This window comes from Hippocampus guttulatus, chromosome 5 (genome assembly GCF_054856545.1).
Source record: "Hippocampus guttulatus isolate MCC_2025c chromosome 5, RoL_Hgut_1.0, whole genome shotgun sequence".
Taxonomy (NCBI): domain Eukaryota; kingdom Metazoa; phylum Chordata; class Actinopteri; order Syngnathiformes; family Syngnathidae; genus Hippocampus; species Hippocampus guttulatus.
In genome coordinates this window covers 18,829,531-18,844,916 of record NC_141265.1, presented here as the reverse complement: position 1 = coordinate 18,844,916, position 15,386 = coordinate 18,829,531, and the positions used below count along the sequence as shown (strand labels likewise).

General features: G+C 44.5%; 1 protein-coding gene across 8 annotated transcripts in view; it reads left to right on the top strand.

Moving 5' to 3' along the window:
- Positions 1 to 1,038: 1,038 nt before the first annotated feature.
- The window catches only part of trpm3 (transient receptor potential cation channel, subfamily M, member 3), an 83,680-nt gene continuing 69,332 nt past the window's right edge, over positions 1,039 to 15,386 (top strand). For 6 of the 8 annotated variants that reach the window (XM_086111319.1, XM_086111313.1, XM_086111317.1 and 3 more), the window contains exon 1: positions 1,040 to 1,739. In XM_086111319.1, coding sequence (XP_085967445.1) covers positions 1,650 to 1,739 — 90 coding nt within the window. In that variant the 5' untranslated portion in view covers positions 1,040 to 1,649. Of the gene's footprint in view, positions 1,740 to 15,386 lie in introns of all 8 variants that reach the window. The other 2 variants (XM_086111320.1, XM_086111316.1) reach the window with 2 other exon arrangements.

The window sequence follows — 15,386 nt, the reverse complement described above, 5'->3', positions numbered from 1 at the left end:
GCTTCCACCATCACCACCACGTCACCCACTGCACAGAGTAGTCAACTAGTTACAGTGTATCAAAAGATTACACTAATCTGTGCACCCAATGAAACGCACTGCAGCTCTGCTTACCATTTTACTTCAAAGGGGCATCACCGCCATGGGGGATGTGTGCATTTTTGCTCGATACTATTTCATCCGGCTCCTGATTCTGGCTGTAGCTTGAAAGTGGACTCAGATCTTAGCCCAGCCTTCGTAAACATGTTATGGGTGGAGAAAACCCAATGTGAGTGTGGTTATGTCAATTAGCCCCACTGCTGAATTAAAGTGGGCCAAAGAGAAGACGACGTATTGATGGACGGGCAGGCTCTCCAGAGACCAGATAATTGTGAATAAGTCAGTAAAAAGTCAATTTCCTATAACGTGTCCACAAAACATTCCGGAGTGTATCATTAAGTAAATGTAGCTTTCTGTAGTTATCCCTTCCAGTGTGCTGCCCTTGTAGCCTTGTCACGTGACCTTTTCTTGACTGAAAGAAAACGCTTGCGGTCCACTAACTAGTCGTATGTGTCGATAGATTGGGAGAGAAACTGCTGTGGATAGCCTGATTAGCGCATCACGGGGGAAGCCGGCGAGGATTCTGAGACAGAAAATTGACATTCGCTTTTTGATATCTTGCGTAGCCAATTTAAGGAGTATCTGCACGTCAGTAAGTAGGTCACACTCCTTGTGGACACAGTGGCTAGATTCTTTTTAAAATTATTATTATTATATATTTTTTTCTCCATCTCCTTCCATTTTCATGCTCCACCAGAATTCTCTTTATAAGGCAGCGATCTGCCACTGGTACCCCCCCTCCAGTTCCCTCTTGACCAACATCGGTTGCCGCACTCCCTTCCAATTCATCGTGCTCTTTTCTTCTGTCTCATCACTTTTTTTTTCCAACACAACCTTTCTTACACGCCCCCCGCCCCCAACCTCAATTGTGAGTTCATTTCAGCTTGATTAGCAAATGTTCCCCTTCTGTCACCTCCTTCAGCTCGCTCCGTCTTTCGATCTCATCTTGGGAGGCAGCGGTGGAAAGGCAGCTTGAAAATGTAACCCGTCGCCCGTCACGCTGCTCCGTTTTTGCGCTCCATCTCGCTCTCCCTTCTGCGCTATTCGCCACTGCGCTGCTTGCCTCTCTCTTTCTCACGCCCCCCACCCCCCAACCCCCTCTTGCTTTTTCTCTCTACCTGCATCCCCCTCGCTCTGCACGCTCTTATCTCTTGTTCCTCGGCTCTGCTCCACTTGGGGAAATACCGCACAGTCTTGTTTCTTGTCTTGCGTGGCCGCGGGTGGAAGCGGAAAGTAATGCTCCCGGTTTTCCAACCTTGCCCCCGACTCTGTGGATCTGTGTGGGCCTGAGGAGGGGGTGGGGTGGGGGGTTGTGTTGGGCAAGGAGAGAGGGACGAGGGACCTGAGGACAGGGCGATTCATCTCCTCTGGGAAGTAAAGGCTTCTAAAGTGGTGCCGCCAGCAGGAGTGGTTGATGGTTGCGCCTGGAGGGTCATGCCCTGGGACTTGTGCGCTTTGCGGTGCTTGGAGCTGGAGATCTTCTCCCATTTCTGCCCCACCTTGATCCTGGTGCCGGGGGAAGGTTCCAGGCACCGAGGAGAGTGGGCGCCATGAACCAACTGGACGCGCCGCGGCCAATCAACTGGACTATCAGGAAACTGTGCCACGCAGCCTTCCTGCCATCTGTGCGCCTGCTCAAGGTAAAAAGAGCGCAAAGCTGCATCGGATTCATAAAAGAGGTTGTCAATGTTTGACTGCCTCTGGGGGCACTGTGTCAAGTCTTTGGACGTCTTTGAATGCGCTCAGGAATTGACGTTCTCAGTAATACTCGAGTGTGGCAGAAGTGCCGTTGTGGAGGAGGACAAAGATGGGGAGTGGGGAGATTTTTTCAAAGATTCGAGATCTGAACGATGCAAGATACAAGAGGGGAAAAGTGTGAGTGTGGAATTGGGTTCGCTCATGGTTGCGTTGGAAGTAGAAGCTTGATTTGAACAGAGAGAGGCGGACGAGAAGAGATTTGTGCAGACGGATGAGGCGAGATGTTAAATGAACGCTGACGGGTGCACTGAGGAGGTTCACGATTTCGACTATGTAAATGTGCAGCGTGAAACCAAAGTTGACAAGTTTTTAAATTGACAGAGCAACAGCGCACCTTGACAGTAGTGTGCCCCCTCCCCCCCAAAAAAAACTAAGCTATAGTTGTCATCCTAGCACATCTTATCTTTCTCAACTCAGGGCCAGTGTGTCAGTTCTCCATGTGAATCATGTGACAGTCCGTATTACTTGTTGACAGGCACGTGTATAGCTAATTTTCATACCTTTATTTTAAGAGCCACTTTGCCCTCTCTTGATCCGAGAGGCTCTTGGAGGAAGTCCTTCGCTCTGATCTAAAAGCACACAGCTGGTGTCCCACTTCATTGCATATGTATAGCCTGCTTAAAAGGATTTCACTGTAACACTTGATTTGAACGTGAGTACGTGTGTGCGCGTGCGCATGTGTGGGTGTGTGTGAGCATTCCTCAATATGTACAAGTTGCTGTGATCCCGCAATCTCACACCAGGTGTTTTGGTGTGTCCCCAGTGCATTCGCCCAAACCTCTGAAGTCGAACACACCTGAGGTTGTCTAAGTATGAAATATTTCAGCAAAGTTGCATAAAAAACTGCTTTTGTGTCTTGAGATCATGTGAGACCTCAGCATACGTTGTTGGAGCTCAGTCCTGAGCATCAAAGGATTGTCTCGGGCTTCTTGGTTTGTTTTTTTCTTTGGCATTTTCATGACACTTATTCGATAGCATGCAGAGCAGCCAAGGATTATCTAAGTCAATATCATCATGAGCTGCCTTTAAAACGTCCCCATTTTATCGAAAAAAAAAATCTTGAGATTTATGATTGCACTTAACCCTTATAGAAAAGAAAATTCATTGTATTACGTAGACGTTATGCTGTTAGAGGTGCATATTGGTCACGCTCCTCCAATTTGAGGGTGTGGGGGGGCAAATTAACTTCAAGAAGACTTTTTACTAGGTCTGCCACCGTCCAGTCATTTTAGAATTGACTATCACAGACCTTCCTTCGAATAATCGACTAATCACAGGAGATCATGGCTCAAATCCCTGTCATCAACTCGAACATGCTAATGGTTAGCCAGATGCTAATTTCAAACCAGTGCCTGTGTTACCCGGAACCAAACCCGGATAAAAATGAGTGGGATTCATCAGGAAGGAAATCCGGTTTAAAAACTACCAAACATGTAATCACTGTGGCGACACGTAACGAAACGTGCCCCTAACATGGAAAATCTCATCGACTTCAGTGTCAATTTTCCACCAAGAGAGTGCTCATAAACTGCAAAAGGGGTTAAAGTGGTTTTGAGTTAAGTACAATGGACTGGAAATGGTGTCGGCAATTCCTCGGGGCAAAAAAAAATTGTGTCGACCATTTTTTGTGATTGACTTGGTCGAACTGGTGGACTTTTTCCCTCCCCCGGTCCTACTATGTACATACAAACCGCAAACTATGTGAGCTTGCTGAAAAGTTGGGCAATAACAATGACAGGGTTGCCAGTTTTGGCTAATGTTAGCATTTTTTGAAGGGATCACGTTGGGCTTTTGTGCGCCATGGCAAACAAAATTCCAGAAGATGTCCAGTCGCACACGTTGTGGTTGTCCAAGATTTCTTGTTCTTCATTTCTACTTTGAATAAATTACGATATCCTGTCACACTTTTAGGATTTGCTGCAGTGACTTTAACTGATAAGGATTTCAATTTCGGAGCTCAAAATTGTATTCTCACCCCAAATATTCCAACCCAATGTCCAGTACCCCTTAAAAAACAGCCAGAGGATTTAACACTGTGCTATCTTGAGTGTGTGTGTGTGCTTGCTCAGAGTGCGTGCCGAAATTAATGTGAAATGAGGTGTACAATATTATACGAGATGATGAATGGGAGTTTGCAGCCAGTTTGCGTAAGGCGCTGTGAGAAATGCCAAAGCAATCACAAAACTCTACAACTGTGAAATGCAGACTATAGCAGAATTTGTAATTTATTGAGAAGACGGGGCTTCCCTGCCTTGCTTTCTGCTGTCATTTTTGGGATTTCTCGAACGTTGTCACCCACTTAACATTCGGGGAGAATGAAATGAAATGAAAAGCCAGCCGGCACCTCTCTGTCCAGCAACCCTGGGAACTCCCTTGTTGAGCCTGCCTGTTGCATATTAATATATAATCCCAAAGATTTAAGACATGCAAGTTTGAATGTGTGCACGAGACCGGTAAAACCGTGAACGGCTCATTATATCATTGGTTCCCTTGATCGCTCTGCCCTTTCTGTGCCATTTGAGAGTTTATGCATAACATGCTTCATGAATACAACCTTATCCTTCTTTTTTTTTTTTTTTTTTGAAGATAATAATATAATTTTGAATAAAACAAAACATCCGTCCATTTATCCATCTATTATGTGAACTGCAATTACAAGACATATAAGTATCGGTTGCTTGGTATCGGGGAGCACTCATATGTAATTGGTTTAAAAATGTGGTGTTGAGGCATATCGACTCTCAACTCAATGCAGTTATTAAATGTATAAAAATAGATAGCGTAGCTTCTCAATGGCGTGACCGCGGCATTATATTCAAATGCTCAGAGGCAGACGTCAATTGTGTCAGTGTGAAATGAATCCAACAGGCCCGTCACGCAGATTTTTGCATGGCAAGCACTTTCCTCCCGTGTCGAGATATTACCTGCCCAGCGCTGCCCTCTAGTTGATGCGCACGTGAGTGTGAAGGCGGCAAATGTGTCATCTGTCAGATGTGTTCTCTGTCCTCCTTAGCCAGTATAAATGTGCCTTTTGATTGCAGTCCCGCTGATACACTTCATGTTGCAGCAAACGCAAGGCCTGTCTCTTACGCCGGCATTTGAACGCAACAAGCTACTTTGAGTGACAAAGTGCTACTAAAAGCACCACAGCCTTTTTTCGCAATTAACATATTCTACTCGCACTGATTTGATGGCACACGTCACGCGTGATAAAAGGCTGACCTGTCAATCTTGGTCACTGTCTTCTCATGGGAATTGGTTTGATTGAAACTTGTCAAGGTCAAACACAATGTTGGTCGACGAGGTTGGCATCGTGAAACTTGCGTGACTTGTACAGGGGGATTATTAAATTAATTGTAATGAAGTGTCAAAATAAGGTCTTCAGGGTATATTTAACAGTGATTAACCAATTATTGTTTAGGCCAGGGGTGGGCAAACGTTTTGGCTCGGGGGCCACATGGATTTCTAAAATTTGACAGGTGGGCCGGGTCAGCACAAGATACGGTACATATAAAAAACTGCATAGGTTGACAGTCCACACCAAACATCAACAGAACAAAAGCATTAAAGTGTGAACATACTTTTTTTTTTTTTAAATGAAAACAGTGAAACAACAATTGTATATGTCCTACATGAACGTCCAAGTATGTTAACAACATACATGTGTGACAACACAAGCAACAAGTGCAACACTATATTGCCCAAAAACTGTAGCAGACAGTACAGGTATATAAAAAAATATACAAAATATTACAAAGTTAGGACTATTTGCTACAAAATGAGACGAGTAAGAAACCTGGTGGCTTTTCTTTCCTCTCACTCACGGTCTCTAACTTTACCTCGTCTCGATCACCACACATGACAGCATTGCTCAGCTGATATCGCGCAACGAACTTTTGAAGCCAGCCTCGGGACGCTTCGAAGTCTTCGATGCTCATAGTTAGCGCTATGGAACTCGCCTCCTCTCTTATTAGCGGTCCAGTTTGCGGAAAGTTTTTAACATGATAACAATCAAACCATTCTAGGAAATGTTGATTTACTCGAGCCACAAGCAATTCACTCTGAGCATGGAAATTGCCAGAATCGGACTGAGTAAGAATCGCTTCCTTGTTTTTCAAAGTCTCGTAGAATGTTTCGTACTTTGTTACCCGCTTCGTTTAATCAGATAAATATCACTTTCCCTTCCACGGTCATTACTCTCTCCCTCTTTCTTCGTCTTCCCCTCCCTCCCTATGCTCTGCAACTTGAAGTAACTGCGCCACCTGGAGTTGAAATACCTGTCATTACAAGTCCGAACGAAATGAATGCAATCAAACCTTAATTGTGCACCAATCTTCGGCGGGCCGGATTAAAAACACCAACGGGCCGGATCCGGCCCGCGGGCCGTAGTTTGCCCACCTCTGGTTTAGGCCGATATTCGGAATTTTGGCGCACCTCGACGACATTGGCCGTTTTAAAAAAGCCACAAATCAATAGTCAATTAAAAAAAATTGTCATCCTTTCATATTTTAAATATCAGCATCCTCTGTGGATGCTAAGGATTTAAAGTGGAAATGTGTTCGTGTATGTGTGTGTGTGTGTGTGTGTGTTTCCATGTGTGGGCTCTTAAGGCCAACCAGGCGGGCTGAGATAGTGATCATTTTATTTACTCAGGGGTGCATCCTCATTGTTTACAATCTTTGCTCTCCAAACAACATCCAAGGCTTGGCTGTGTTTGCCGTTATTTGCATGTTAGCGTTAGCTAACAATAGTTTATTCCTTCGTTCTTCGTGTCTATTCTCTTTGCAATTCAAACGCGTGCTAGCCAAGAAACGAGCGAAACATGCTTGTGGTTTCGTGGCAAGTACTGGCCATCTTTTTTTGCCAAAAGATGCCTTTTCTTTGAACAAAATTTAATTGTGTCCGTTGTGGTAGATATCGTGCAGTCGACATTCTTCGTGGCATTTTAAAATGGACTCATTTCTGTTTCGGAGCTTTGCCGTTGTCACGGTAATGGGGCTCCTTATCATGCCGCACCGAAAGCTGTCCAAACACGTTTGATTGATTGACACTTTGTCAGTCAGTGAGGGAGGTCCAAAGGAAAAAAAACATAATCAAATTGTTTTTTCTTGTGTTAATTATTATTTTTTGCTTAAAGCACCATGAGCTGCATTTGTCATGGTATATAAGATCTAGCGAGTAATTAAATGCACCACAACAGGTTCCCATCGACCCGTGGTTGGGTGGTGTCACTGCACAAGAGCAATGGCCTCCTTAAGCTGGTTTTGGGAGAAGTTTAAATTCCAACTCACACTGTGAGTAAATCGCCTGCGACAGAAAGTCAAAGCTAACGACTGAAGCGCTCGCACAATAATGAGCAGCTTGAGGGCTACAACATGACTGATCGCACTGTACTGTCTTGGTTGTTGCTGTTACACCTCAGTCCTGTAGGTGTCTGTAGCATGTGTTGGAATGCTAATATTTACGACAAATATAAAAACTGACATGCACCCCCCATATCATTTGTGTGTTCAAGTGTGGCACAAAATTCAGTCTACCGTTGCACACGGGTTTTCTTCCTTTTGGCATTTTTCGTTGACGGGTAAAAATGGGCGCTTGCGTCGTTGTGGGAGTGAGCACATCCGACCTGATTCCCAGCCAATCGAAAACGCACATTAATGGCATACATTTTATGAATGAAATACAATGGCATCCACCACACTTATCAGCGGAGTGCAGAATCTCGATCAAATCCACCAAAATTACGTTACACCACCTGTGCAACAACTTAGACCTGTTTTCACCCGCTCTTAAGTCAAGTTTTTTTTCCGTCACCAGATTGCCAGGTGCGCCGCGGACGTGTAATAGAGAAAGCCCTCGGTCTGCCGGAATGGCCAACGAGGAGCAATGTCGATTGCCAAATTCACAAACACTGTAACCTAGACTTGCCCCAGCATCATAATAAAGATACGCCAGTTTTGGCACCGAGCGCATATGCACCTGTCTACGAAAATCGGGTTTGCAAAGATTGCGTCACTTTTGCTTTTTAATGCCTGCCAGATTTACAGAATTGTATTTTTTTCCCCATTAGAAACAGGGTTGCAACATTTTTTTTTTTGTTGTTGTCTGTGCCGAGCTCATGTAACGTGCTGCTCAGACAGCCTTGATACCCGCTTCTTGTTTGCCCCCCTCCATTTATTTCCTTCATTGCATATGACAGACGTTGAAGTTTTGATCAAAGACAGTTGAAATCTCATCGCTGATGAGATTTGAAAGCGCCTCACTTCTCAGGTGTAGGCAGCATTGACGGCTGACACGTTTACAATTTTAAGACAGTTTTTTTTTCTTTCTTCACATTTGAGAGGATCAAGTGAACACAAGTCAAATTTGACAGATCAAGGAAAACAGACAAATCATTTCATCCTTATTTGGCACCTAAAAGCTCTTTTTTTTAACTCGGTCACGTCTCCCCGTCGTTTTGATATGATATGATATGATATGATATGACATATGTTGTTGGTTAAAATGTACCTCCGCTGGCCCATTTTGAGGTATTGATGGGGAGTGCTGAGAAATATCTGGCGTTGTCATCTTTGTGTCGAGACCGAAAAACAGCACACCCGCCATCCCTGTGGTTAATTTTAATGCAAGGGGATTAAAAAAGAAGCGCAATGTATTTCCTGAAAAGCCATGAAGATGGAAATGTGGTGCCTCCGTCGCCATTGTTTGACAGAAAGTCCAGTTTTGGACTGTTAAATTACAAATTTCATCATGTCGCTCAGTCCTCCTTGATTCGCTGCTTTTTGTAAGCCACACTTGGGTCCCTTTGTTCTTCCTCCTCTTTGTTTCTCCCTCCCACACAACCCTAAAGCATATATAACACTGCCTTATGCAAAATACATGAGGCACGCTGCTGCTAAAAAATAAATAGATCTGTCTCATGCTAAAAATAAACGGGCGACATAAAAACTTCCACCATTGCATAACATATGTGGAATGTATCAAAGGCTACCACACGCAAAAAAACATGAGCGTAATAGTTGGGTGTCACCGCCTTATTTGTTTAAATCCCAAGCAGTAACAGTAAGACATTACTTCCGTGACGTATTGTCATCATAGTAATTGCCACATTTGTTTTCGACCTGTAATTTAAAATCAGAAGTTAGTCAGCCATGCAGCAAAAATAGCCGTCGAGTAGGTGGGAGAACAGTAACATCCACAATGTGCAAGTTGCAAGCACGTCCAAAGTTACTGCGGCAAAAATCAAGCAAATCAAGCTCCCACTAACTTTGAAGATGATAGCTCACTGATTGCAAACGTTTTTCCCCCCAGGTTCAATAAATAATGCCAACGGTTGTAAAGACGTTCGCAAGACATTCACAAACAGTTTTACTTGTCACACTTTTTTTTTTTACACATTTATGAAAAAAGAGCCAAGATTCAAAACCCAGAACCTCGAAACCGTGAGGTAAATGCGCGAGCCACTAACAACCGTGTTGCGGGATTTTTACGGTAAAAACAAAAGCAGCGCCGCCAAAATCATCAACATCAAGAAAATAGGACGGTGGTAAAACATCATCTGGCTGCAACACCACCACAGGAAGTTGCTGCAAAAATCCAAACAGGAAATGTCATTGACACTTCCATGTGGCATCATAACGTGACACACGCACCCGATTTACTGTCTGGTTTTGGTTGGGATGTGATGTCAGAATAGCTCGAAGGTAGACATCAGTCATATTCCCCAACACGTGGTAGTGCATTTGAGGTCAGCCTTCCCGCTCGCTCTTCCTGTCACACTTCCTGACACAACCCAAAGTGCTGGAGAGCAGATACGATGTGAGTGTCAGATCAAAGTGGAGGAAAGAGTGCCTTGTCGCGCGCACGCGCCTTTCGGCTTTGCCTCCCTTTCACAGTCCTTCCCATTGGGTGGCAAGCACCAGGTTCACAGGATGCCTCCTCACCGCTCGCTTGTTTGCATCTCGCTGAAGCAGCAAAGAACCCATTTAGGACGGTTTCAATAAAATCATCATGCCGCTAATGAGCCGCAGCGAAAACATAAGCTGCCAATTAAGGCGTCTTTCATTTACGTCCGCAGTTTCCCCTTTAGGATTCTTCCCCATGCTAGGAGAGATGGCGACCTAACTTTTCTGCTTGCTAAAACATCCGTCTTCTTTACCAAGAGACAAACGGTTGTCACGCATGTTTGTGCTTTTTAAATTTCTTTTTTTTATTGTTGTTGTTGTTGCTTGTGCTCGGAAATGCATTTGTCCAGGATGAAGGCAACACGCAGACAGTCCAGGATGAATCTGCTCACCACTCGGCTGCTGAATCTTTTATGAGACACTGAAAGGACCTGAAGTTTCTGAATAAATGCAAAATTTGGCAAAACACCTCCAGCTGTGGATAGTTCCCACACACCAGTAGGCAAATCACCCCGCTATCTATAGCCATCCACCTACTTTTTCCACACTGTCGTGAGAACCGCTACACACGTCACACCGGCAGTGGATGTCCATCCATTTCCGAACCGCCTGATCCTCACTAGGGCCGCGGGGGGTGCTGGAGCCTATCCCAGCCGTCTTCGGGCAGTAGGCGGGGGACACCCTGAATCAGTTGCCAGCCAATCCAGGGCACACAGAGACGAACAACCATCCACGCCCACACTCACACCTAGGGACAATTTAGAGCGTCCAATCAGCCTGCCATGCATGTTTTTGGAATGTGGGAGGAAACCGGAGCACCCGGAGAAAACCCACGCAGGCCCGGGGAGAACATGCAAACTCCACACAGGGAGGCCGAAGCTGGAATCGAACCCGGTACCTCTGCACTGTGAAGCCGACGTGCTAACCCATGGACTACCGGGCCGCCGGCAGTGGATGTATTAAGTCTAAACATCGACCTCACACCTTTAAACACCTATCGGGAATGATTTACTGTCGACGGAGGGCTATTTAATAATTCATGAAGCCAGTAAATTGTCGTAAAACGGTATTGGAGCACTGACGATTGTACTGTATGTGCAGCGCGGGCCGGCACCATTTATGTAGCAATACGCCGATTTTGACTCGGACGGCGTCATGTTTTTATGATATCTCTTTTTCTTTGCTATATTTGCAAAGCTGGTGTGCCACGTTGTTTTATTCACACTTTCATGCACCGTGTAACCTAATAACAGGATCAGGTGTCCAGCGTAGTAACCGGCGTCCCTCAAAGATCGTTATATGTCATCATTCACATTACAAAATCAAATGCGACTTCTCATGTGAACCGAACACATCCATGACGACAGGCGGCACCTTATACGGAAGCAAATATGGTCCAGCTCATAAGGGCTCATCCATTTGAGAGGAGGTAGAAATATTTTGGTGGATTGAGGCAAAGGCTTTTCGAGCTCCTCATTTTATGGAGACGTCGACTCATTACTAAAGTGTCTGTGTGACTGAATTACTTTGTTCTACTGTCACTACAAATGTCCACTTTATGCTTCATGATAAGTGGGATTAAATTAAAGACAAATATAAAATCAACACCCTTACTCAAAACAACCTTGTAAATTTGACGGACAATCTCCCTCCCGAGCACTCTCCTCTGCCTGCACGTGGCGCTTTTGATGATGTATCGGTCGGATACCCGCGACCTCCATCCAACCACCCATCCATTTTCAACACCGCTTATCTTGAACAGCCTATCCCAGCTGACTTTGGGCGGGAGGCAGACTACACCCTTGAACTCGTCGGCAGTCAGTCGCAGGGCACATATAGGGACAAACGACCATTCACACCCACATTCACACCGTCACTGAGTGTGAGCTGATCGAACGGTGCCCGCACACGCTGTCCGGCGTGTGTACCGCGACACCATCAGCAATGCGTCACACATCAGACGATCAAAACTGTTAATTGCTGGATTCATAATGTGTGGGGTCTAGAACAACAACAAAAAACTTGAACTAAAAATGTCCTCGTGTGTACTAAGTTAAACATTTTCCTCGCCTGAAGTTAAACTCTTCCCTGCCACACAGCCCTGTGTGGGTTGCTCATAGTACACGCGTACACCCGCGTCTCCTTTTGACATTGTTTACGGCCGATCGATGCGTACTCAATCACTCCATACACGCACTAGTAAATGTACTTGTCAATGTATTTCCTTTGACTTGCTCTTGCTTATCTGTTGAGGCTGTTAAGGTAATGAAAAGGCTCACTGATTGAAATGGCTTCCCCCTCAGGACATTAAATTTGAAAGGAGCTCTTTGGGGGAGAGCCCAAGCCGTGCGCCGAATTAGACGGAGGTGATCAATCAAGCTGCGGTTCATGTTGTTTGCGAAGCCCAAACTCTTGCGCTGCTTGGGCAGGACCGCTTGAACGGCCCGAAATGTAGCACCATGGACAGCGGCAAGGCAGAATGCGGGGTCGTGGCTCGGGATGTGTGCCTCATAGTTGAAAGGTTCTGTGTTTGACTCTCGGCTCAGTCACTTTATTCTTGCTCGTCCCAGGTCAGGGAGTAAATGCAAGCGACTCTCATTACCCCTGAGTTATTAAGTTGTTTGATTGCAATTAGTTGGAGAAAACGAATTTAAGGCACAGAGAGAGAATTGCGGTCTGGTTTGCTTGCTCTGAGTAGTAAGAACTGGATAAGGGCCTTTTGGTTAAAGCTTAAAAGGCAACTGGTAATAGGAAACTGTGTGTTGGGGGTTCGTGATAGAGGCAAAAATTTAATTTTGAAAAAAAAAAATTTCAACCTCTGTGGAAATCCACATTTTGCGCAGAACCGTGGAGCAGATCACCCGAGAAAAGTGAATGCACTCTGTATCAAGAAATCAATGAAGTCGAAGTGCGTTTAATACAAACTAAACATTGTCTTTCCGCACAGACAAGCTCACCTTTTCAGAGTTCACATTCCTTTGCCTTAACCAGCGAAACAGGAGAGCACTCTGGCTAAGAGCCCTAATTCCGTTTCGTAGAAATGAATTGCCTCTCCAGTACAAACAAGAAGGCACTCACCTCCCCCCCCCTCTCCCAATGCCCCCCAAATGTAGCCTTCACTTTGAAACGGTTCTCTCAATGTCCAGTCCATGCTTTCTGAGTTTGTGTGCCATTTTATATTTTTATAACCACTGTGCCATGTTCCCTCGAACTAAAACGACAAGCTTTAAATCTTGCAGCGCTGATGCGGGATGACAACGTGGTTTATGTGCAAGTATTACATTTTTTTTAAAAATGCAAGACTTGTCGTAAAAGTAAACGAGATTGTGAGTATGTGGCTCTTACAAATTGGATACTGCTATGTGGAAAATGAAGGTGAAAGGCATGGCCACCAGCGCTATTTCCGTCCTCCTATCCATCTCTCAGTCTTTGTCACGCTCGCGATTCTTCTTTGCCCCGTCTCTCCTTCTCCCCGACGTGGCCAATATATTTAGATACTGTCGTATCCCATCACTGTTGTGCTCATGTTACTGAGTAAAAAATAAATAATAATAGAACTTTGAATGACCCAGAATTTCTGTTTTTCATCCAACTATTGTTTAAATAACTAAGTAAGGCAATTGAGAACAGATTCTTATTGGATCATTGTCATCACGACACCTCAGCGAACTTCTTGAGGCCAACACTTATGCCAAAAGAAGCACCAGGCTGAGCAAGGGTTATTAAAGGAGACACATTAGGCCATTTATATATATATATATATATATTACAAATTAAAACAGTTCCATGGTGTGGTGGTGCTTAACATACAGATTTTATTGTGGCTCAGTAACAATTTGAACCTTGAAATAATATTTTCTGTTTTCAGTATTCCAAATGGGGGGGGGGGGGGGGTTGAAAATGGGTCATCCAGCAAAGGAATGCATTGCGTTCCACCTGAGAGGTTCCGCTGTTCAATAATAGTAAAATAGCTTCACCTTTTTCTTTTCAATTTCCGACAAACTTTTGCAAATAACGCATTTGTCTCTCTCTTGACTTGTTAACAGTCATAGCATGATTTCCTTTGCCGTCCGTCTTTGAGAATCAAAGCTGCCATCCTCCAAAACATTTTGAATGCCCTGTGGAAGTCTGCAAGTCCCAAAGTCTTTCCCTGATTTATTACATAACATTTGGCTATGTAGTCCATCTCTATAAATGTCTCTCTTCATGCAGTACCAAAGTAGACCGCTTACACTGGAGGATAATTCCGCATAAGTCATGCAGGGTTCCCTCCCCACACCCCCTTCAACTCCTTTTCATCTTTGTTATAGCAACTTGGGCAGCAGATGACTCGGAATCTGCGGTCGTAGACTCAAGTCTCTGCCTTCGGCCAAAATAGTAGTCGATTTTTATCGGGGCAACGTGTCCCCTGTGGCGTGATAGGCAGGTAGCAGGTGGGAATTGGCTTGTAGGATCAAATACAATGTTTGGAATGTTGTCACACCAAAGAACAATTTGTCAAAATACAATGCAGCAAAGATAAGATGAGAAGGGTCTTAAGCGGTTTATACGGATGGGATTTATGTGGGAATTATTTATATGGGAATTTCTCCATTGTGAGACACATAAAGGTTTTCTTATCTTTATACAGTACAAAATGCAAAATATATAAATAAATAAATAAGAAAAGAAAGTATGAAGGGGAAAAAAAACAAGCAATCAGAAATGTAACAGTGCAAGACAATTCAAGTAGGTTGAAATGAATGAGCGGGCGAACAGAGAGAGGTACGGCAAATTGGATTCGGGAAGCCTGTGCTGTGATGAATGCGCGCCCGCTGCTCTGTGGGACAATTGGCGGGTGTTCTGTGTCTCCAGCCCTGCCAGCAACCTTATGTAATGAAGCGCCATGGCTGTCACACCATCATGGCGAGCAGTGCTGTTGCGGCGCTCTCTGCCTTCTGACAAAGATGCGTGGAGCAGGAAGTCCTTAAAAAGCACCACGGCTGAGTCTCGCTCTGGCTCTCGTCTTTTATACAGTGTGTATATACATATACACACATTTTTTTTCAGTGGCTAAGTTTCCTGATATAACAGGTTGGCTGCTAACAATTGGAACTATTTACAGTGCTCCTTTTACAATTACCGTGATCCACAACTCATTGAGACAGAAACCATTTGGTCCTGGTTTTGGAAAAATATTTTTATGCATCACTACATAGAAACCCACTTTGGAGGAACAGCAGCCTCTGGAGACACGGGAGGCCTGACAAATTTGAAGGTGATGAGAAATTTGAATCACCTTGCCAGTGGTGAAATCCCCCCCCCCCCCCCCGGGCTCTGTGGCATTTGGTTCTCAAGATTTCGAAATTTCTTCTCCTCTTCGCTATTCCGTCATTCTGGCCGTGACGAAACCCCAATCAAAGCGAATAAATTGCCGCTTTGAGCCACCTCACTAGTGGCAAATCCCCGGTCATGGTCCTGGGTATTTTTTATTTTATTTTTCCCCCAAGAATAGTTATAAAGCAGAATATTTAGGCAAGATAACAAACAATTTCCAAAAAAGGAATTACAGAGAACTGGTTAAAAAAAAGAGCCAGTTTTCGATTCCCAGCTTATACAAGTGTAAAAATGAATAAACTGTGGTTC